The 22,229-nt window shown below is 39.9% G+C and overlaps 2 protein-coding genes and 1 pseudogene across 6 annotated transcripts; 1 reads left to right on the top strand and 2 right to left on the bottom strand.

Annotated features, from left to right (window-relative positions):
* Positions 1 to 862: 862 nt before the first annotated feature.
* LOC147143846 (casein kinase II subunit alpha) lies at positions 863 to 10,733 on the bottom strand. 4 transcript variants are annotated; one of them, XM_086037940.1, is made up of 15 exons: positions 10,600 to 10,733; positions 9,774 to 9,865; positions 9,522 to 9,603; positions 9,274 to 9,402; positions 9,089 to 9,200; positions 8,891 to 8,992; positions 5,200 to 5,250; positions 5,055 to 5,114; positions 4,892 to 4,975; positions 4,690 to 4,800; positions 4,496 to 4,597; positions 4,311 to 4,411; positions 1,991 to 2,139; positions 1,793 to 1,882; positions 863 to 1,714 (listed from the first exon to the last, which is right to left on the bottom strand). In XM_086037940.1, the coding sequence occupies exons 4-15, from the start codon at positions 9,372 to 9,374 to the stop codon at positions 1,599 to 1,601; spliced, it is 1,179 nt and encodes a 392-aa protein (XP_085894066.1). In that variant the 5' UTR covers positions 9,375 to 9,402; positions 9,522 to 9,603; positions 9,774 to 9,865; positions 10,600 to 10,733; the 3' UTR covers positions 863 to 1,598. The 4 variants fall into 4 exon arrangements, with proteins under 4 accessions (XP_085894066.1, XP_085894068.1, XP_085894067.1 ...); XM_086037942.1 differs by having other exon boundaries at positions 9,522 to 9,598; XM_086037941.1 differs by having other exon boundaries at positions 10,473 to 10,618.
* Positions 10,734 to 12,141: 1,408 nt separating this feature from the next.
* LOC147143845 (uncharacterized) lies at positions 12,142 to 16,072 on the top strand (annotated as a pseudogene). The gene is made up of 10 exons (XR_015087834.1): positions 12,142 to 12,276; positions 12,368 to 12,420; positions 12,494 to 12,526; positions 12,868 to 12,915; positions 13,146 to 13,193; positions 13,328 to 13,378; positions 13,483 to 13,524; positions 14,332 to 14,643; positions 14,743 to 14,781; positions 15,612 to 16,072. The product of XR_015087834.1 is annotated as an uncharacterized LOC147143845 (transcript).
* Positions 16,073 to 16,485: 413 nt separating this feature from the next.
* On the bottom strand, positions 16,486 to 21,197 carry LOC147143844 (uncharacterized). Its single transcript, XM_086037944.1, has 5 exons — positions 21,092 to 21,197; positions 20,151 to 20,217; positions 19,975 to 19,995; positions 18,669 to 18,815; positions 16,486 to 18,550 (listed from the first exon to the last, which is right to left on the bottom strand). The coding sequence occupies exons 1-5, from the start codon at positions 21,152 to 21,154 to the stop codon at positions 18,504 to 18,506; spliced, it is 345 nt and encodes a 114-aa protein (XP_085894070.1). The 5' UTR covers positions 21,155 to 21,197; the 3' UTR covers positions 16,486 to 18,503.
* Between the last annotated feature and the right edge of the window lie 1,032 nt (positions 21,198 to 22,229).

Below are 22,229 nucleotides of genomic sequence, written 5' to 3'. Positions count from 1 at the left end.
AATATGGAGTTTTACAATTTCCTACATGTTATATGTACATGAATGCAGCATAGTCTCTAACAGGAAACCGGCCACTCAAAATTCAAACGCATTACACATTGTTTTGTAATTTTAAAAAAATAGCTTACTTTCAGGATATCGGTATTACAGAGAGAATACAGTACATTGCTGTAAATTTAAACGGAGGCATAGATGTGGCTATGACCTTTGACATGAAGACAAAATACCGCAAAAGACAGCGGCGGCATTTGACAAAATGATGGTCAGGTCCTCGGTTTACGACGGCGCGCAACACGTTCACTTACCGCCATATACCTGTATCCTGACTTTACATTTGATTGACTTAGAAATACTGTTTCATATAAATATTTATTAGAGTTACTAAGTAATTTGCTGCAATTGCAACTGAAAACTACAAACTACTTACTTACGTAGCTTACTTATTTGCGTTCGCGCCGAAACAAAGACGACAGTAGTGTACTGTAAAGCCGTCGTAAGTCTAGGACCCGCTGGGTAGTTTACCTACCTACCACTCGATGTAACGTACTCATTTTGAAGATGAGTCATGTCACTTTTAATTGTGATTTCGAAGGCCCTAAAGTAGTTGGGAATGCCTTTCACAACATTGACAAGGAGAAAATGAAGACCAGTCTCAAGTTTGGACACACGTGCCCATGCCTTTGAATGAAGAGGACTTTTTGACTCGTAGTTAGGGTAAGTAAATAGGGTAAAGTTGACCTATAGTTTTGCTTTCAAACTGTAAATGCTAGGATGCTGAAATAAACTTATATAGTTACCAGATCTGTGAGATATTGAAGCACTCTTAGGGGAGTGTTAAATTCAAAAAGATGGTGCCTGCAAATCCCTGTTTAAACTGTTTATTTTTTGAAGTTGTTTTCTGTAGGTGATGACTCTTCCCAACATAAAACAAAAAGTTACAAAATTGTCTATGTCATCAAAATCATTTGTAAGAGACTTCATAAAAAAAACAAACATGAACACATACATACACGTACAGAAGTGAACGTAACATAAAATTGGCAAACTATCGACCCTGTGATATTCAGCATTGGGTGCATGCAACCTGACAGTTACTGTAGAATATCTACAAAAGTCCAATTCTTGAATAATAGCAACTAACAACTTCAAAAGACCGACAACTCCTGCACATAGCGATGTGTGTGTTGTGTGTGTGCACAGCACGGAGCACACCAGAGTCCTGACTGTCGCGTGAAGTCGTGGGGAGGTTCACAGTGTCGTACAGCAGGTTCCCGCATCAAAACAGTTTCAAGCAAGACTGTATATTTGGAACATACAAAATAAATTTTATTATCCATTCTCTTCATGTCTACATCTTATTAGAATTGTCAACACACCCAAATTAATTCTAATAATCCTGACAGGTGTAACAATACATGTTCTGTCAAGTCCAGGTGTCAAAATATAAATGAATGTGAAAAGCAATTTAAATCATCTTTGTTATTGTCGACATAAAAAGGGGAACCGTGGCGCGGGGGCCACAGTGAGAACTAGGCAGGATGTGGCCATGAGCACACACAAACACGGGACGAGGGGCAACAGGGAGGGGAGGGGGTCCCTCAGGGCTGGGCCCCAGTGGCTGTAGGGACTTGTGTGGCCAGAGTGTTGGGGGCGGAGATGACGGGTGATCCAGCGATGTTCGCCAGTGGCTGTGAGGAGGTCATTGAGCTGATGCCTGGGACACACAAAGCTTGCTTACTCATGTGCCCTCGGACCACGGCGCCCATTCCCTGTTGGGGATAGCGCAACCTACCAGCCATCATACTTGAAGAGCTGACCGGTGTTGAGCTGGCCGCCATCCCTCCGGGAGTGGCCCCCCTTCCCTGATCTCTGACGATGGGATCTAGAACAAAGGTGGAGTTCATGTCGCAGTTATTAATACACGTGGATCTTGTTTAGGCCAGCTGACCCAAGCGGTGCAGTACAATAAAACAAAAAAGGGTGCACTAACAGAAGTATGGATGATCCATGGCCTCTTTGGCTGTCAGCCGGGCTTGATGGTCGTAGCGCAGCAGTTTGTCCAGGAAGTCCAGAGCCTCTGTGCTGACCAGGTGCTGGTTCTCACTGTGTACAAACCTCTCCCACCTTTTACGAGAGTGTCTAAAGATGGAGAAAGCATTGGAGGGAATTATAAAAGATCAAATAAATTTAAAAAATAGGACACTTGATAACCGAGGCCCCCAACAGGCACTCGAGAGGCCACATCCGGTCGCGTATTTGTGACCCCCAACTGTTTTGCCACACTGCACTCAGCACAGCACAGCAGCAACCCACCCGTTCATTGTGTGTGTGTGCGAAGCAACGACGAAAAGGAGCACGATGAGAGCTTTGGTTGGGTCAACTTGTGTAAACCGGGGCTTGTCGTCATGCCAACGATACATACACTGAAAAAAATGCTGTGCATTGTTTACACAATTATATTTCTTCAAGCTGTTGCATGAAATATAATCATCTGAATCCAGATACATTTTTGAAGTAGACTATACATCTACTTCAAAAATGTATCTGGATCTAGATTATTTCATTTTGGGAAACCACCTGACGAAATATAATTGAGTTAAAAACAAAAAACAAACAAAAAAACACTTTGGACATTTAAGATTTGTATTTGACTAAACCTGCTTGATACAGAAAAGGACTGATAGCTAAAGGCTCCACAATGATGTGGAAGAGCAAAGAAGGCTTAAAAAAACACACAATTGATAGTTCGCATAGGAAGCTAGTTTCCTGATTTCCTTAAATCAAAGTATCCATGTTGTTATTAACATAAATAAACAAAATCTATAATTTTTCTTCTCATCGCATCCAAATCTCCTAGCAATCTGGCTGTCGGGAAACAAGTTGGAAAACAGGAGCAACAACGTCAAACGACTTGTAGGAGTAGTTGGAGTCCATGTCTTTTAATGCCCCAAAAACGTCAGCTTTGTTGTCGTTATGTTAGACGCATCCAAGTTCGTCTGCCTTGCCGTTGAAACTGCAGCCACTGCAGCAACTGTGTCAGTGTGGACCAACGTGCAGTGACAACATCACCTTTTACATTAAGCTCTCTGATGGAGTTGTTGCTTCAGTGTTCAGCAAGTTTACATTTATCTTTAAGGAAAACACTCTGTGACACTACATTTCCCCGGCATTTTTGAGGGGGGCAAAATATAATATTTCAAAATCCATGTTTAGCGCAAGGAGAGTGGTTCAAAGCACTGATGAACACTGCACTTGTTCACTTTATGCTAAGGTCAGGAAGTCATATAACCGATAAATGTAATATAATAAATAAGACAGCAACCTGTTTGGTCTGCCCAACTACATTTCACGTCAGCCGCCGCTGTTGATTCTTAAGGTTTGTTGCTGTTTGTGATGCCAGTCGACAACCTGTTGTGTTCCCGTTACATTTCACCCGCCGTTTGCAAAGGCTATACACGACAACCGCCTTGTCAAAACGATCTCCTTTCTCACAAAATCCTAACTGTTTCCACAGAAACTAATGCATTGAAAAATGTCCTCTCTCGCGCCACCACGATGCACGGTGCAGGCTTGACGTAACTCTCCGGCGCCGACACGAAAAACGAACAAAAGTTGATTTAAGATAACATTCAGACTTGAATAAATATAAAAGGGTAGTGGGAATTTTGATTAAATTATTTAGTCAACTATATCGATCAAATGGATCAATAACTAACAAATGAAGTGTCAATGCATGGCCAGCATCAATGTGAACTAGTCCAGCGACGATCGATATTGCTGGATTACAGGGCAGACACATTGATTAAATAGATGGATCATTACACCACTAGTCTAGAGTTTACACCCTCATCGCACAGTCCAACATGTGCGACATTACTAAATGAGAGGAAAGAACATGATTGAAATCTCTACTGACCACATTGAGGGTGCTGGTTTAAATTTTTAAACATTAGATTTAAGACACATTCACATACAATATATTTGCAATTAGACTTTTGATACATTATAAATATGTAAATATAGAAAATATAACAGCACTTAATTTTACTTGTGGTATTTTTAAGGATAATTAAGACTTTCATTTCAGAAGTATTCAAGACGTTTTAAGGATCTGCAGACACACTGGAAATACTTTATAACAATAATTAACACTCACTCTAAAAAAGCTCCTGGAAAAAAAAACCTCACATAAAATGTCAGGTGAATGATTATTTGCTATGAAGAAATGGTTCTGTAATCAAACAATGCATTGTCTGCAATGCGAATGGGATGCTGAAAGTGTTTCTTTAAGATCGGCCTCTTTGTCTTACCTTCCCAAAATGTCGTTGAACCGTGGATCCAATTCAATGTTGTACTTGTCAATGTAGTCATACAGGTCCTCTGTGCCTAGAACTTTTGCAATTCGCACAAGCTGCAAACAAATGGAGACGTTATCAAATGACAACTACAGTGACATTAAATGTGCATTGTATAGCAGGGCCCATCGTCATCCTACCTGATCGTAGTTGTCGTGACCGTGAAAGAAAGGTTCCTTCCGGAAGATCATGCTGGCCAACATGCAGCCCAAACTCCACATGTCAAGACTGTAATCATACATCTGCAGAAGACAAGAGAGGGATTATGGTTTGCGTTTATTCTGTCAGAAAAAACAAACAAACAAACACTTAAAAACATTAATGTCCTCCTCACCTGGTAATCTACCAGTAGTTCAGGTCCTTTGAAGTACCTGGAGGCCACTCGCACATTGTATTCCTGGTTTGGGTGGTAGAACTCAGCCAATCCCCAGTCGATTAGGCGGAGCTGAACATTTGCAACAAAACATATTGGAGATGAGTTCAACACCTAACATTGAATGGAATATTGTCACTTATGCGTCAAAGTGAGCCAGTACCTTTCTGTGTTCGTGGTCGATCATTACATTGTGTGGCTTCACATCTCTGTGCATAATGCCCATACTATGGCAGTAATCCAGAGCCTAAACACAGCAATGTAACCTGTCAAAATTACATCGACACAGAGTGCTAAAAAACAAACAAACCCACAAAACTACTTACCTTTAAGATTTCATACATGTAAAACCGTATGTCAAAGTCAGATAGGGTTTGATACAATTGCTGTAAAAAAGAAAAACCCATACAGGCTTTGGTATCAGATGATTGTTGTGCTCTTGAATGAGATGAAAAGCCAGTTGATCCATACCTTGAAGTCTGTGTTGTTCACATGTTCAAAAACCAAAGCAGGGGTGCGGGACTGCAAAAAATAAAAATAAAAAATTGCCACGTGAATACATGCACATCGTGATCCATTAAGTGTTGGCACAGTATCATGCTATTTTAAGCGTTTCACAATTAACTACAGGCATGTACTGTATATGATCATGTAGTACCTCTGGCACAATGGCGATGTAATTTCTTATGAAATATGAATTACTTTGGTGGCTATTTTTCTAATCTAGAAGATGCCTGGCTCACTAAAACCCTGCCTCTCTCCATGTGGCTGCCGCGTCTCATTCATGATGCCATCCTAAAGCTGACTTCTGTGCGCACTGTCCATGAAAGAGTAAATAGTAATGAAGTCGCTGGGGAGGGCGGTGGTGTCGCAATGTAGTTACCCTTGAAAAAATTGCATCCCCCGCCACTGCAATTTAAAAGTTGACATGCAGCTATTCTGATTCTGGTGTGTCAAATAAATTATAAAATGTTTTCACATGCACTGACTGAGTTTTTTCTGTGTTTTTGAGATGTCCTACTCTGTGAGTGGTCAGTGAACGCACCTCATCTCTCACCGAATGTGAGGGAGTACAGTACTTGCCTTCTTTTAATTCTCCACGCAGATAATGATGGTTGAATGCATTTTTTTGTCTTTTTTTGCAAAACCTTGTTTATAAAACAGAAAATCAAAAAACACAAAAGTGTGTTCTTCATGTCTTTATAAAAAATAAAAAAATTAATTGAAATCAAGCGATGTCGCACCGCTTTCACTCAATGCATGTGCACTCCCGCGGCAGGGGATACTATTTTTTTTTCAGGGGCAACTACAATTACCAGATAAACTAACACCTAGTTCGCTTGTAGTTTACTTAATTTTTTATGTGCAGTCTTTGTATTTTCTAGCAGTCTGGAGGGTGGTGATTCCCAACCAGCATGCAGTGGTAAACGAAAGTGAGAAATTATCAGTGGTCATTGGTGAAGCGAGAAATTATTCCGTTTATTGATAACATATATCTTTGTTCCTCTCTCTATTCCAGTGACTTATAGCTGCCATCTTATGTTGGAGGGCAGGACAGTGTGAGTGACAAACACGAACTGTCTGTGCTAATAGACATGCCACATGTGAGCCACCATGTAAAATAAAAGGGCTAACTTTTATAAGCACACACACCGGCACGACAGCCTGTGTCAATCGTTAGCCGTGACTAATCAAAACGAATCCCCCGGTCAAATGATTTGAAAATGGCAGCGCCCTGAGGACAAGATGACGTGACTCCTCATTTAATCGTTGAGGTTATGCCGCCACCTGCAGTGCCTGCTGGCGGCTTATCAGTTTTTCAAATCGGAAGATCTTATGTCATATAAGGATATATAATCTTACTTCGGCAACACTTTTCCATGTATGAAGTTACTGACTGGCGATCAGTACGCTTGAATTTTTATGTGTATTGTATACATTTTATTTATCTATTGGTCAGGATGATACGTTTTCAAGAAGTGCAGTCCACATTTACATATCATGTTCCATGAAACATGAAGTTGGATGAGTTGAAGTGATCAAGCTACATTACATTATTGTTCTAATCTGCACTTTAGTTTGGGGAAGAAAGTGAAGCGCCGCTAAATTTAGGGCTTAGCAAAAAAAGAAAAAAAAAACACAATTAGGAAAAATCTGCAGACAACTGATGGCCATTGGTAAGAACAAACATACAAAAAGCGCCCCAAATTCTTAAAAAACAAACAAACAAACAAAAAAACAGATAACATTCAATATTCGATTTACATGAAATACTGGGGTTGGCTCCAGCCCAAAAATGAAAATAAATAAATAAATATACATGAATGGGTGAATCCACGCAAGCAAACCAGGGGCCACTCTGTATGATTACGTTCAAGACACACTTGTGTGGCAGAATTATGTTGCCGTGGTGAACATAAGTTGCCGCACACCTCCCAGCATAATTTGATACAGTCTGGAAGACGGACCCTCCCCCACACCTGTGCAAGCGTCAGACAGAGGCGGGTGACGTGGCCGGGCTCCCCACACGGATGGCTGAGAGGATGGTGCCCCCGGACGGCGGCATCCTCCCTTTCAGCCCTACACTGATTGCGGCGACCCGGACACATCGCCAGCCACCCTCTGGCGTCAACACCGGAAAGTCCACCCACCACGCTCAACCAAGGAAGTGCGAGGCTTCGCCATGCTCGAGGTGCCGAGGACCAAGCGGAGCCCCAGAGGGAATCGAGCCTTTTCGGCTGCTGGTCCTTCCGTTTGGAATGACCTCCCATTGGAAGTGAGGCAAGGCCCCTCTCGGTCCACTTTTAAAACCCGGCTGAAGTCTATTCCCTGGCTTTTTATCCGACCTGAAATTTTCAGCTCTTTTATGGTGTCTATTGTATACAGTGTTTTATGTTAATTTATTGATTCCATTTGTTGTATTATGGCTATTTTGTTGTTTGTATGTAAAGTGCTTTGTTACAGCGCTAGCTGTTATAAAATGAGCTATATAAATAAAACTGTATTGTACGGTTACAATATACTTCAGTTTCACTCGCTTCCGAACTAAATGTTTAGCCTGAGTAAAAGCTTGAGTGAGTGGGTGACGTCTTTACGGTGATGTGCGTGCACTGCTGCATTCATATGCACCATGGAAAATCGCAATAAAAACGCACCTCTTCCACTCACAATCACCACTTAGAAAGATGGGCTTCAGAACCGAAACATGGTACCATTTAATTTCATGTGAATCGGTGCTCGGTAGTATCAACCCCAATGCGTATCAAAAAAAAGTACCGTCTTCAGTATGCATTTCTACATTAGCTTTTATTTTTACATCCTATACGATATAGTAGATATGACATTGTTTCTTATAAGTACTTTAAAAATACATTAGAAAATGATGTTGGGGGAGAAGCATAATAAATCTCAATAGAGGAAACATTACAATTAGAATATATTACAAAATCGGTCAGCCCTATTATGCGTGTGTAAAGTGGGTCTTTGGTTTATGACAGTCCTGACATACAAAGTGATGAGATTCTGACATTCTCAACAGTGCGCAATGAACAAGCTTACTATGACTAATGACTATACTACTGCAGTAGCGTAGGTTAGAAATAGACTACAGCGCATTCCGACTTCAGTACAAATTCGGATTACATTGCCGCCAGAGGAACGCAACTCGTATACCACAAACACCTCGTACATGGAAAAGTGAGTACCTGTATACCTTCCATGGGTATACTGTTGTTAGCTTCTTACACTAGCCACCATATCACTTGTGTTCACGTATGCGTGATAAGGGCGATGCGTGTAATGTTTGAACTATTTGCATTAGTGGGTGACAATGTGAAAATCATTAGAGGCATATAGTAACATCAGCGATGCAGAGTTAATTACCCCTCGACATTGAGGTTAAGTGTTCTTGCCAAGATTTCATACTGTAATAGTTAACTTTTATACTTAGGAGAGTTAATAATGTTAAGATGTCAATTAAAACATTATCAGTCCACTAAATCAAGGTTTTATGATGCCAAAAGTTTGGACTGTCAAACCAATTATTCCAAATTTCATTGGTAATTTTGGCTTTGGAAGTTGACCAAACTGGTGATGGTGTCACACAACCCATTGTGGTGGACCTTGGAGGTCCCACAGTACTGAGATGAATGCAAATACATACCACGGGATCCTTGACAATATCTAACAGTGAGATGATATTTGGGCCGCCCCGGAGGTTCTCCAGGATCTTTATTTCTCTCTTGATTTTCTTTTTTTTCACCGGCTTTCAAAAGACAGAGGAGAGGAACAATGATGGAATTTCAAAACAGTCACACATATTTTGCTATAGCGCTAGTCCAAATCCTGATGCGTGGCATACCTTTAGTATTTTAACAACCACTTTTTCATTGTTTGTGATGTTTATAGCTTCGAACACCTCACTATATTTGCCTCGACCGAGTTTTCTGACTAGTTGATAGTCGTCCTGGTTTCTGCAAGGTGACAATGTAGAAATTAATGACATGAAACAATTGCCAAATATTTCACAACGCGTATTCGCCTTACCCCCACTCAACAACATGGGACTCATAGTCCCAGTATTCTCGAGGTCTCTGTGTGTTTACATCGGGGTAAACTCGAGAGCGGCTTGGAACAGGGCCAGACATATTCTACACAAAATCTTCTCGAAAACTCCTACAACAAACCAAACAGAAACAAGGTCTTAGAAATGTACACTCCCTCAACAAATACAGTAGAAGATTGCATCTACATATTTGGAATATTTTCTCACTGCGTAAAAGATGACACAATACCTGGGAGGTTTCCTCCAGGAAGATAGTGACAGATGAATTGGAACGAGATTGGTTGAGAGGCCTCTAAAGTTCGAGAGCTACGCTGGCAAGGAAATATTGCAAGACACATTTTAAATTTATAGTTTACATAGCACAGAGTGACTTTGGCTAGTTTTCAGTACAAAGAAAACAAGTCTACATTTTCTTATGTAAATGCATTACAAGGCTATAACTTGTTAGATTACAAATAGATGTACAATACTGTAAATTCACCTGGCTGTTAAGTGGGGGCATCCAACCAGTTTAATCAGGACATACGGGGTTCAATACAGTCATCACTGGGGGCAACAATCAGACAATACCTCCTGTAAGGGGAAAAAAGAAAGTAGGTTGATTCCAATCAATGCTGTCAATGAGGGAAACTATGCTAACGCACGCCATCCATTATGGTTCATACGACTAAATATCTTTGATGTAACCAAGCAATCAATCCACCCGAATGCTGTGATCAGGTGTCAAAGAGCTTCGTGGGGATGTGGCCAATTTGCCCGCTTCACGCTTTAACGAACGCGGCGGGTGAACGCCAGAACCCCTTCTTCAACGGCCTGCACAAGTGCAATGCAGCGAAGGAGCTAACGTTAGCTTAGCTACGCGGGGCAAGCCGGCTAGCTGGCCGGGCTGCTAACGAGTTAGCATTAGCTCGTCAAGTGTAGAGGCTAAAGCCGGTTGCAAGTCACACTTAACAGAACCTGCCAACGCCACAAGGACGCGAGCCCGCGACAAATTCCATTTTTAGCAACGGGATGGGCTAATCGCCGATCTATATGATTATCATTTATGTTTAGCCGAGCCAGAAGCTTCGAAAAAATGTATTTCCTAGAGCTAAAAAGTGCTAAGCTAACAGGCTCATGGGGGAGTGAATAGCCTGCTTGGATGGCGAGGCGACTGGCTGACAACGCCTTAAAAACACACCCCGCAAAGACGAATGTGGCCGCAGAGAGGTAGCGAGACTGCGCTACGTGGTCCCCGCCGCCCCTCGAATGTGGAACGGTCAACGGTGGTCACAAACGTACGACGATTCGTGGTCAAAAACGATTACCTCTCAGCGTTGCTGGGACATCAATATGGCGATGCTTGGGATCAGGAGCTTAGCTCGGGCGCCGTTGGCGCCAGGGGGCGCTCTCCCTTTTCTTTTTCCCACGACTTTAGGGGGATGTATCCGCCAACAACAGGTCGCACTGAAGGTGATCAGAATATTCCCTCTTCACTTGGCCACATTTTTAGAATGTTCTACAAGGGATAATATACAACTTCATTTAACCAGTATTTCCCAAACTTTATTGAGCCAAGGTACCTATTTTACCTGAGAAAAAGCTCTGCACAAAAAGGGTCACCAAGAGTTTGAATACTGAAATAGATGTCACTATCGCAGAGGTGGAAAAAGTACTCACACTGTTAATAACTGAAAGGACATATACATGTGTTAAAAAGAAAGAAAGAAAGAAAGAAAGAAAGAAAGAAAGAAAGAAAGAAAGAAAGAAAGAAAGAAAGAAAAAAACAGTAGAGTACAGAAAAAGTACAAGTAGGTGTATAAAAGTGAAAAAGTACGGGTACAGACTACAGACTACGTACTTAACTACAAAAGGAATAAAGTAATGACTTTTTACTACAGTTCCAAACACAAGTGTCAAAAGTAGGCTCACCCTCTGTACAGACACTTAAAGTGTAAAGAAACTCAGGTAAAAGTAGAAAGTGAACGAAACAAAGTACACACTATGAAATGTAATCAGTTACAACAGTAAAAATACATTTTTACCATAAGTTATATACAGTATATCCATTTTGATAATTGGCACAACAACAAAATAAAATTGCACACAATAGTTTCCCTCTTTTATTAACTTGCATCGAGAAGAAAAATGGGTTCCCATAGCTTTGCTAATGCTGTGAAATGGCTAACAAAAAATGCTAAATTTGCTAATAATAACAGTGGAATAAGTACACCTGACAATATATTCCCCACTGTTGTGTCATTATTGTTAATTCTCCCCTGGTTCATGTTCCTCCATTAATTTTGCCGCTGTCCCTGTTTTTTCTGCCTCGTTCGTAACTCGCTACAATCTAGGTTAATCAAGATCAACAGCTGTGTACCTCTCTCTCTTTGTTTTCTTGATGTCGTGTCGACTATCCATGCAGGTTGAAAAAAGTGACAAACCTGTTAAGAAGATATCTGTTTTAAATGTAGGGGCTATAAGTAAAACATTGGTTGAAAACCTAATACTCAAGCAAAGTACAGATACCTGAAAATGTAGTTAAGTAAAGTTTAAAAGTATTTTAACTTTTCAATTTCCCACAAGTGTTCAATGTCCATTAAGTTACCTGTGAAGAAGACCTTTGTTTTGGCAGTGGTCACATCTGTTTACAATAGTGAAACTGTAGCAGTAACAAGGAACAATAAATGCAGTCAGGCCTGCATTTTGTTAAAACGATACTTTGGTGGGGAAAAAAACAGCCGGGGGCATTTCCCCGAGATAATTATCCACATATGACCACTCAAGACAAGACACTGGATTGATACCGTGAATAGAGCTTTGTCAACTTTTCAAGCTCTTCTTTGCTCCCACACTGTCAAAGAAGGATAATGGAGTCAGATCAGAATCTCTCATTAAAGGTCAAAGGCCTGCGGGAGGAGGACAAGATGCCTTCAATAAAAAGCCTCAGTTGCAATCCTGACTCCTCACAGTGGATGCTGGACACTGATATCAACAATGAGGCTGTGAGTTTTCATATCTTAATGTTCTATTTTCTGGCAGGAAATGTCACTAAATTGAACTTTCACCAAAACTTCAACCTCTTATTATTTTCAGTTTCATATGTTGGCTGATGCTCCTTCCTCTTGTGACAGCCGCTCCAATCAGGGGTAAGCCATTATGAGCATTCAGTTGCTAACTTTTCTTGCAATACAATAACTCTTTCTTGTGGTTTTTTTGTAGCACAAAGAGAAAATGTAATCAGCTTTCTGAACGGTGAGAATATTCATACCAGATTTTTCACAGTATAACAGTTAATGTCATGCTTTATTTTATTGTGCTGCGGTGACCCGCAAGGGATAGATAGACATTCACCAAGGACCTCTATCTCAGGGAGTGGTGGGAGTATGACACTGCTGGATTAAAGGAATGATCAAAGGGTTGTAAGGCAGTAGCTTGTTGCTTGCTAAGTGAAAAGTCCAGGTTTGTGTGGAGAGAAAAAGAGACTTGACTTTCCTTCGTCTCCCCATCTCCACAATCAGTGTTTGATATTATGCAGTGTTTTGAATCCCTTAAACATAACACTAAACATCAAATGTTCACTGCTGTTGTTGTAGATGCCCTCTGCACAACCACGGGAAAGACCATAGCTGCAAGTATGACAGGTCTGCGGACACCGAGAGTAATCAACAGCTGATAAAAATAAAAATAAATAATAACAAATGATAAGAAGGTCAAAAGAATATATTCTATAATACATAATATTCATTTATTTATTAGATTTGTTTCACACAGCTAAGCAAAATCAAAACAGAGTATATGTTTGATCATTATTTTGTTATACCGTTGATATGATGATTAAAAAAAAAAGTTAATAAGTCATCTTTTTTTGCAGCACACAGAAACCCTCCGAGTGGAGCAGAGAAAGAACAAGATTCTCAAGGTACTGTACGATATAGTGTGTATATAAAGTATAAAGTATTTCTACTCTTTATGGATCAGTAGGAATGGAATACAAAAACGGGTACCATGATCCACTTGACTTATGTATTCATTGTTTTCAACGATCATTCACAGATCTTTCAGAGGATCAGTCTTTTGAGAGTGCCAACCAAGACACAATTGCAGGTGATGGTGTGAAGTAACAATTTTTTTTTTTCAATTTTGAAAACAACTATTGCTATATTCTGGACTTCAGATCAAATGAGTAGTAATAATAATTCATATTGCAGAACCAGAAGTATCCGATGGAAACCTTGGAGGGGAAAGCAAAGGTACAGTTTTAATAATTATTAAATATTTACCATACCTGTCAACTCCGGGCTGTGCTGAATCTTACAGAAGTTGTAATTAGTCCGTACATTTCTGTATATAATCTTACAAAGTATCTCTATATAATCTTACACAGTATTGATCGCTATGCTATGCGGGGGGAACGCTATGCTCGTGAAAGTCGACAGTTTACAGCCGCAATCGTTAACGGACGAGCCGAAATGAGCAAGACGTATTAGAGCCGAAATGAGCAAGACGAGATCAGTCTAACAAAAAACGAGTTTTTAATTTTTTTTCCCCCCGTATAATTGTTATTTGGCGTACACAATTTGAAATGATCAAAAAACGTATAAAATACGGGGAAAACGTGTAAATTGACAGGTGTGATTTACGCTGTGTAAACTTCACTCATTTAGTAAAAAAAAAGTTGGAAACTTTCCTTGAGAATTTAATTAACAGGGGAATTCTAATATGTAGAAAATACAAAATTGCATGTTAATCTGAAACGATGAACATAAATGAAATTAATAAACACGGGAAAAGAAACTTAAAGGATGCATCTTAGTTAAAAATAATTACATAATTGGATTTGTAGATGTTGTATGGTATTAAACTATTACTTATTTGAAAAAAACAAAACAAACAAACAGCCAGTGAATCATTGACTGCATGTCCAAGGTCTCTGTGAAGTTTCCAATAGTTTACAGGGATTTCTCCTTCCCATTGTGGCCCTATGCTCTCAGTTAAAATACAATCGTTATTATAAGAGTTTAGATTGTGAAATCAACATTTTGTCAATGCTTTCAAAGACATTGACAGCGATGAGACTCCTCAAACAAAGAAAGAAGATAAAGCTCCACCTCACAGTCAAATGGGAGCAACACTTGTGAGCAGGAGACGAGCTCAAGATCAACAAAGTGGAGAAGACACTGATTTAAACAGTGAGGAGGACATAACTGATGGTGTTCATGTGCCAAGCATGGTGTCTGTCCTAAGCGGCAGTGTCCAGAGGAAAGCATCCGCTGAAGAGGCCCACCCGTTGGATACGAGCAGACAACTGGGGGACCAGGACAGTTTGGAGACGAGACCTGCCGCGGTCGTCGGCGTAATAGACGATGACGGTGAGTTTAAATGTCACAGAAGGCAATAGCAGAAGGCAATAGCAGAAGCCTGCTCGCGGTGTGAAGAATCTGAGCACTTTATCTCAAATATCCTTTCAGAAACCAGAGAATTTGTCAGCTCTGAAGCACATCCATTCGGTAAGTCAATGTGAATGCCTTTTAATTAATGCTGTTATTAGAGTATATCTTTTGAATAATGAACGTGTGGGGCGGCACGGTGTTCGACTGGTTAGCACGTCCGCTTCACAGTTCAGAGGTCGTGGCTTCGATCCCGGCTCCGGCCTCCCTGTGTGGAGTTTGCATGTTCTCCCCGTGCCTGCGTGGGTTTTCTCCGGGTACTCCGGTTTCCTCCTACATTCCAAAAACATGCATGGTAAGTTGATTGGACTGTCTAAATTGCCCCTAGGTGTGATTGTGAGTGCGGATGTTTGTCTTTGTGTGCCCTGCGATTGGCTGGCAACCAATTCAGGGTGTCCCCCGCCTACTGCCCGAAGACAGCTGGGATAGGCTCCAGCACGCCCCGCGACCCTTGTGAGGAGAAGCGGTACAGATAATGGATGGATGAATAATGAAATGTGTGTTCTGTATGTTTTAGCTATTGCAGTCAAGACTAAAGCATTCTGATGGGAACATTCCTCTTTCTTCAACTAACTCTGTGACATATTTTGAATTCAACCCCTTGGCGTTTTATTTTTGTACAGGTTGCTCGTCATTCAACTTTTATGAATGCAGTGTTGACTGCAATTGTTCCCATCTTTTGTTGACTAAGTCGCACCCACCGGTTGACACACAGTCAGCGGGTCAGCTGATTCCAAAGTTACCCCAATTTAGATTAGTACTTATTTCGTGCTTTTCAAGTCACCAAGAGAGGAAAAAAGTTCAAATTCAATGGAACCAACAATTAAATTTTGCGAAACACAGATAATACACGGAAATTATAAACTGATTTTCTGGATTATCCTCTTCAGGCACAGGGTTGCGGGGAGTCCGAGCCTCTCCCAGCTGACTTTGGACAAAAGGCAGACTTCACCCAGGACTGGTTGCCAGCCAATCACAGGGCACATATGGAGAAAGACAAGCATCCACGCTCACATTCACACCATCACTGAGTGGGCACTGCACTGCAGGTGGCCGAGTGAACTAAAGTTGATGACTTTTGTTATATTTTCTTGTCTTCAGAAATGGTTTTACTGATTTTTTAAAATCTTAATAACTTGTGTGACAGTAGTCTCTAAAAAGGTAGAAATTTGGTAGTAGTACAAAGAATAAGGAAGACAAAAATGGACAAAATTTACTTTTGATTCCTTTCTGTTTTGCCTACAAGTGTTATGTATAAAAAAGGTGTAAACCAAGGGGACAATTTTGATGATTTTTTTTACCTTGATATATTTTGTTTTTATATCTTTTCAATAATCTTGAAAAAAAGCAAACTGCCTGACAAATAAAAGCATAAGAGACAAAATGGTTCAAGATTTGCTTTCTTTTCATTTAGTGTCTCTCTTTAGTTACTTAATATAGATTGGTATTATTTGTAATAAATAAACTTTAATTGTCCCACATATATAAGAGCAAAACCAGAAATGATAAATAGCAGTACACTATTGAACAATGTATGAAGTTAATGCAATGGAATGTGGAATTGGAAAAAAAATGTTGAAGTTCACGATACACATCTGATTGAATTCCAGGCTCCTACAAAACGAAAGCACATTAATATGCTGTCATTTTCTTTTCTTTTGTTTTAATGATAAAGAAAATGAAATTACACTTCACCTGATAGGGGGATTCGGTTATCTCTTCTGGTTCTGGTTGTACATGTATTTTTGTTGTTAGATAAGTCGATAAGATAAGAAGGCCTTTATTGATCCCACAGTGGGGAAATTTTCAGTGTCACAGCAGCAAAGATATAGGTAACACAGGGACGGCGGCATAATGTAGCCATTAATGTATAACATTAACGGCAAACATTCAGGATCAAACCTATGTAAATATACGCAGAAACATGTGTATATACACATGTATATACACACCAACATACATCTACATAAAAAGTATGAGGAACACTCATTTTAGCCTGTACATAGTACAGAGGAAAAATACTCTAAGTGACAGTGCTGCAGTGCTGTAGTGAAATGTAAGGAACAGCACTGGATAAAAATAAAACTAGACTAACAGTAGTAGGGAATGTTGAGGATTGCACGGTATTACAGTAGTGGGGAATGTTGGGTATTGCACGATATAAGCTCAGGTGCAGGACTGCACGATTGCACTAATGTCCGCCAGTTTGTAGAGACTACACAATGTTCTTGTTAAAGAGTCTGACAGCAGCAGGCAAGAAAGAGCGGCGGAATCTCTCCTTTGCACAGCGAGGGTGTCACAGTCTGTCACGGAAGGAGCTGTGGAGGTGCTGTTAGGGTGCCCTGGAGGGGGTGGTCCGGGTTGTCCAGCATTGATGACAGCTTGACCAACATCCTCCTGTCACCCACCGAGTCCACAGAGTCCAGGGAGCAGCCCAGGACAGAGTGACCAAATGTCACGACTGGCGACGCCGATTCAACATGCGCAACCGCCCCCAAGACGCTTACAGACGGGTTACGACACTATGACGGTGGCCACTACACCAAACAGACGGCGCATTCAGACGCCACGACGCTTCACGACCTCCGACGTCGGTTTGGTCTATCAGGGCCTAGACTGCATGCTGATGAGATAACAAGAGCCAATTTCTACCAAAGACCCAAGGACATAACTGAAATATAAAGTAAAACATCAATCTGACTAAAATAAAACACATGTACTTCGTTATGCTCCAGAGCCTGCAAGACAAAGTTTATGATCAAGGTATTGCACAAATACAGTAGAGAAGGATGTAGCACAGCACTCACCAACTGGTGAACCCGCAATACAAAATGTGTCCTTCATGCTGTGTTCCCTCTCATCCATGAAGGAGATGTTGTTGATCAGCAGTGATGTTCCAGAGGAAGACGATGAGGCAGATGAAGAAGTGAGGCTTACATGTGGACATGTGATTATGTTTGGAGGAGCAGGAGGGCGTCCATTAACAGAAGCTATTGGTGCGTCTCCTCATTTATTGCAGGTTTAACATAACATTTCACTTATTTATTTGCTTTGTATAGAGTATCTGGAAAATGTGAATAATGGATAGACAGACGGATGTACAATGTGCAGATAGCACATGTATAGGCCTATATTGTAATTCTATGACAATTAAGTCATAATGTTGGAATTCTATGGCAATTAAGTCATAATGTTGGAAATGAAGTGTAATGTTTATAAGAATGAAGTCAAAACATGGGGGGGTTAAAATATGAGAAGAGTCACAATATTATAAGATACATTCTAATTTCTAAATAATAAACTCACAACATTATGAAAATAAACCAATAAAATGAGAAAAACATGTCATTTTATCAGAATAAAGTCAAAACATAATAATTTTTTTTGTAATACAGTATTATGAGAACCAAGTCGTAATATTAGGGGGAAATGATATAATTTCCTAAAGTAAAAAAAAAAGGTGAAGTTGTTTAGTCCTTTGAACAGTCATATTCCTTAGAAAAATTATGACTATATTCTCATAAATTACAATCGGATCTTAGTATCATTACCACATAATTATAATTACTTTTTCAAAACACTTCTTTGATTTTCTTTCAATGTGAGCCAAAGATCCATAAGTGAGTATATCCAAACTTGATGCTTGAACATAACAGTGCTTTTCATGATTTCAGGATGAAAATTTAAAAAGTAGCTCAACTTTTTGTTTGTTTGTTTTGTTTTGTTTCAAGTTAAAGTTAAACTATGATATGTCTGGGGGGGAAAAAAAATCATCCTAATAGTCAGGTCTTCTTCGAGGCCCGGACATTCATATACACTTTGTGGTCGTCTGTCGAGAGATGTCACATGGAAACGGGGAATGGAATTAATCATCTTTAGCAGAAACAAGTACATGCACACACACGCACGCACACACACGAAACACGTATATTGCACGATAGCCTTACTCTTTTCTCTGCGCTTGTGATTTTTGCTACGCTGAATGCTGGCATATCGATAAGTGATGGTGACGATGATGAGGGTCAACAGTACATCTGCACTTATAATACCTGCCAGCATGCCAGGCTCAATTTTGTAGCATGACACAGGGATGTCTGGTGGGTAGACGACACATAACACATGGTGAGTGGGCGCAAAAGCGAAAGCTGGAAAAATTGAATCAAGCCTGATCAGAGGGGTATTCATTTAACACTATGCTTATTGTGGTCCAGTTTGCTGTGGTGTCGAATTGTCGAATATTTTTTTTGTCCATAATGTTCTATGCAAGCCCACTAGTTGAAACAAGGCATTCTGATCAATTCTGATAAATATTGCGTTTGTGGAATAAGAGTTAATCCACCCGTTTTCAGCCATCTCAGGAGGCAGCCATTTTGTCACTTCTGTCGACTGAAAATGGCATCAGTGTCTCAGGGCTCAGGTAACGACCAATCACAGCTGACCTGTTTTCTGAATCTGAGCCGTGATTGGTTGTTACCTGAGCCCTGAGCAGTTGTGATGTTGTTTTCAGTCAACAAAAGTAACAAAATGGCAGCCCCCTGAGATGGCTAAAAAGGGGTGGATTTTGCTGCTTAAATGTGAGTGTCAACGCAGACATTTTTTTTTCCAAGAATATGCTCTATACAAGCCTACTAGTTGAAACAGGGCATTCTGATAAATATTGTGTTTGTGGAATAAGTGCTAATCCACTAATTTTTAGCCTTCTCCGGGGGAGGCCATTTTGTCTTCTGTTGACTGAAAATGAAATCACAACTGATCACAATGACCAATCATGGCTCAGATTCAGAAAACAGGTCAGCCGTGATTGGTCGTTGTGAGCATTTGTGATTTCATTTTCAGTCGACAGAAGACAAAATGGCTGCCCCCAGAGATGGCTAAAAACAAGTGCATTTTGCTGCTTAATTTATATTCCACAAAGGCAAAATTAATCACAATGCCGTGTTTCAACTAGTGGGCCTGCTGTGAACATATTCTTGAAAAAAATATGTTTGGGTTGACTTCTGCTTGAACTCATATTCCACAAAAGCTATATTAAATAGAATGCTGTGTTTCAACTCGTGGGCCTGCTGGGAACATATTCTTGAAAAAAATATGTTTGGGTTGATTTCCTCTTTAAGTAAATTTACTTCCTTTACTGTCCACCACTGGTCCTGACTATACGGTTGGGAAACCTTACATTAGACTGTGCAGGTGTACCTAATATTTTGGCTGGTGAGTGTCCTGCTTAGTTGTGTTTGCCCTCTCATGTTAACTTACCTTTAAGTGCCACACTCCCGTCTTTAACAGAGAAAAAGAAACATGTCAGATTTATAATGCCTCTACGTTTGGAGTTTACCTTTTGGCATAGTCATTATTTCCGTACTGAAATTTACTTGTGGTTTTGCTTCCTGTATAAACCTAACTCACAAGAAAGAAACTAAAATGATACTTACTGCAAATTACAGAGAATAACAGGACAAATACTTTGCTGCATGACATTGTCCCTGCGCTGTGGATTTTCTGAAAGACAAAATAATTAAGCAAATAAAAAGATAGATAGATAGATAGGTAGATAGATAGATAGATAGATAGATAGGTAGATAGATAGATAGATAGATAGATAGATAGATAGATAGATAGATAGATAGATAGATAGATAGATAGATGGATGGATGGATGGATGGATGGATGGATGGATGGATGGATGGATGGATGGATGGATGGATGGATGGATAGATAGATAGATAGATAGATAGATAGATAGATAGATAGATAGATAGATAGATAGATAGATAGATAGATAGATAGATAGATAGATAGATAGATGACAACTTTATGCTTCATGTTTCAAGTGGGATTAAATTAAAGTAAAATATAAAGTCAATAGTGTTACTCAAAACAACTTTGCAGATTCGATCCCCCTGTTGCCAGCAGTTGTTGCCTGTTGCCTGCGTGTAGCGCATTTTGGGCTCCGGATGACGTCAATGTCGGATAGATGCGACCTGGCCGTTCAGACCGCGAACGCATTGGAAAAGATCGGATACGTATCCGATCTAGGACTACCTATGAAAGCGACCCAGGTCGCATATGAAAAAATCGGAATTGAGCCGTTCAGACTGTCATAAAAAATCAGATACAAGTCGCATGCACGTGTGCCAATACCTTCGGAGGTGACTGTAACGCATGTTATGCATGGATACATTATATATAAAATAATATAATAAATATATAATATAATATAAGTATAGTAATTAATTATTTATAGTATTTGTTCATTGGTTTAAATTTACAATTATAACTCTCTTGATGAGCATGACAAATGAGCTATTATTGTCACAATGACGTGCTGCCGTCAAACACTTTTATATGGATGGGCAAATTTCTATGCTCTTACCCGCATGTGGAAACGTGCCACGAATCCGCAGACGATGATGTGACTTAAATTGCGGCTCTTCATTTGACTTTCCTGCCACGAAAGATTGGCTCCCGCCCTCTTTTGGCACGACGTACATCCGAGTTGAAAATCCCTTTCTTAACAGCGGAGGGCGCTGTCCATTCAAGAATTCACACATCACTTTTACTGTATTGTACTAGTGTGCTGCTTTGTGTGCCAAAGGAAGCATACTGTACTCACATTCACATTTTATATTTGAGAGCTGTTTTTACCCAATTCAACATCTATTTAGGTGTAATTTTCTATTTTACACGTATGTGCATTACATATTCATTGAATTATTAATTAAATGCCCCTCCCCCATTTTCCCAGTGTTAATGTTCAAACTGTGCATGTATTACAGTGGATTACAATAACAAATATACATTTTAGGAATAAAGCCTGCATTTATTAGATTATTATTTTTTAATGAACATTGAGGTAACCCACTGCATTTTAATGTCACACTAGTGGTACTGTGTAGTACTGTGTAAGACCACATCCAGAGCGCTGCCACTACTGCCCACAAGGTGCTATAGCATAGCCACTAAGATAATGTGGCACTGTGGTACACAATATCAAATGCTGCAGTTAGGGTTAGAGACGCCCGGACCTCAGACATTTGGCACAATTAAGGATCCTTTAAACATTTTTAAAAAATCTGATTCGGTACTACCCAGCGTTCTAAAACCACTGCGTTTTAAAACATGTCATTTATATAGATACCTACTTTGACAACTTGGCACAATGAAATAAAAGACGTTTTACATATAAAGTAGTTTCCTTCTTTTATTTAACTTACATACTGCCCATGAACACAACTCTTAAAAAAAACATTGTTTTCGACTAGGATTATCACTTCTGAAACTCTGAAATTCGTTTTTACAATCTGTTACCATTTTATTATTGATCAATCATAATTTCATAAATTTATCACTGGGATTTCGTATCATCTGACTGTTTTTTAAGGAGACCGTGAGTGTTTTTTTTTTCTTTCTCCTTCTTTAACAATGATCAAATTAAATAAAAAATACAGGAGAGGAGTTTGTTCTGTGTGTGTTAAAACACAAATTAATACAGTGATGAAAACAACAACAGC

Source organism: Filicampus tigris, chromosome 8 (assembly GCF_054856515.1).
Source record: "Filicampus tigris isolate MCC_2025a chromosome 8, RoL_Ftig_1.0, whole genome shotgun sequence".
In the NCBI taxonomy this organism is placed as follows: Eukaryota; Metazoa; Chordata; class Actinopteri; order Syngnathiformes; family Syngnathidae; genus Filicampus; species Filicampus tigris.
This window is presented reverse-complemented; position numbering and strand designations above follow the sequence as displayed.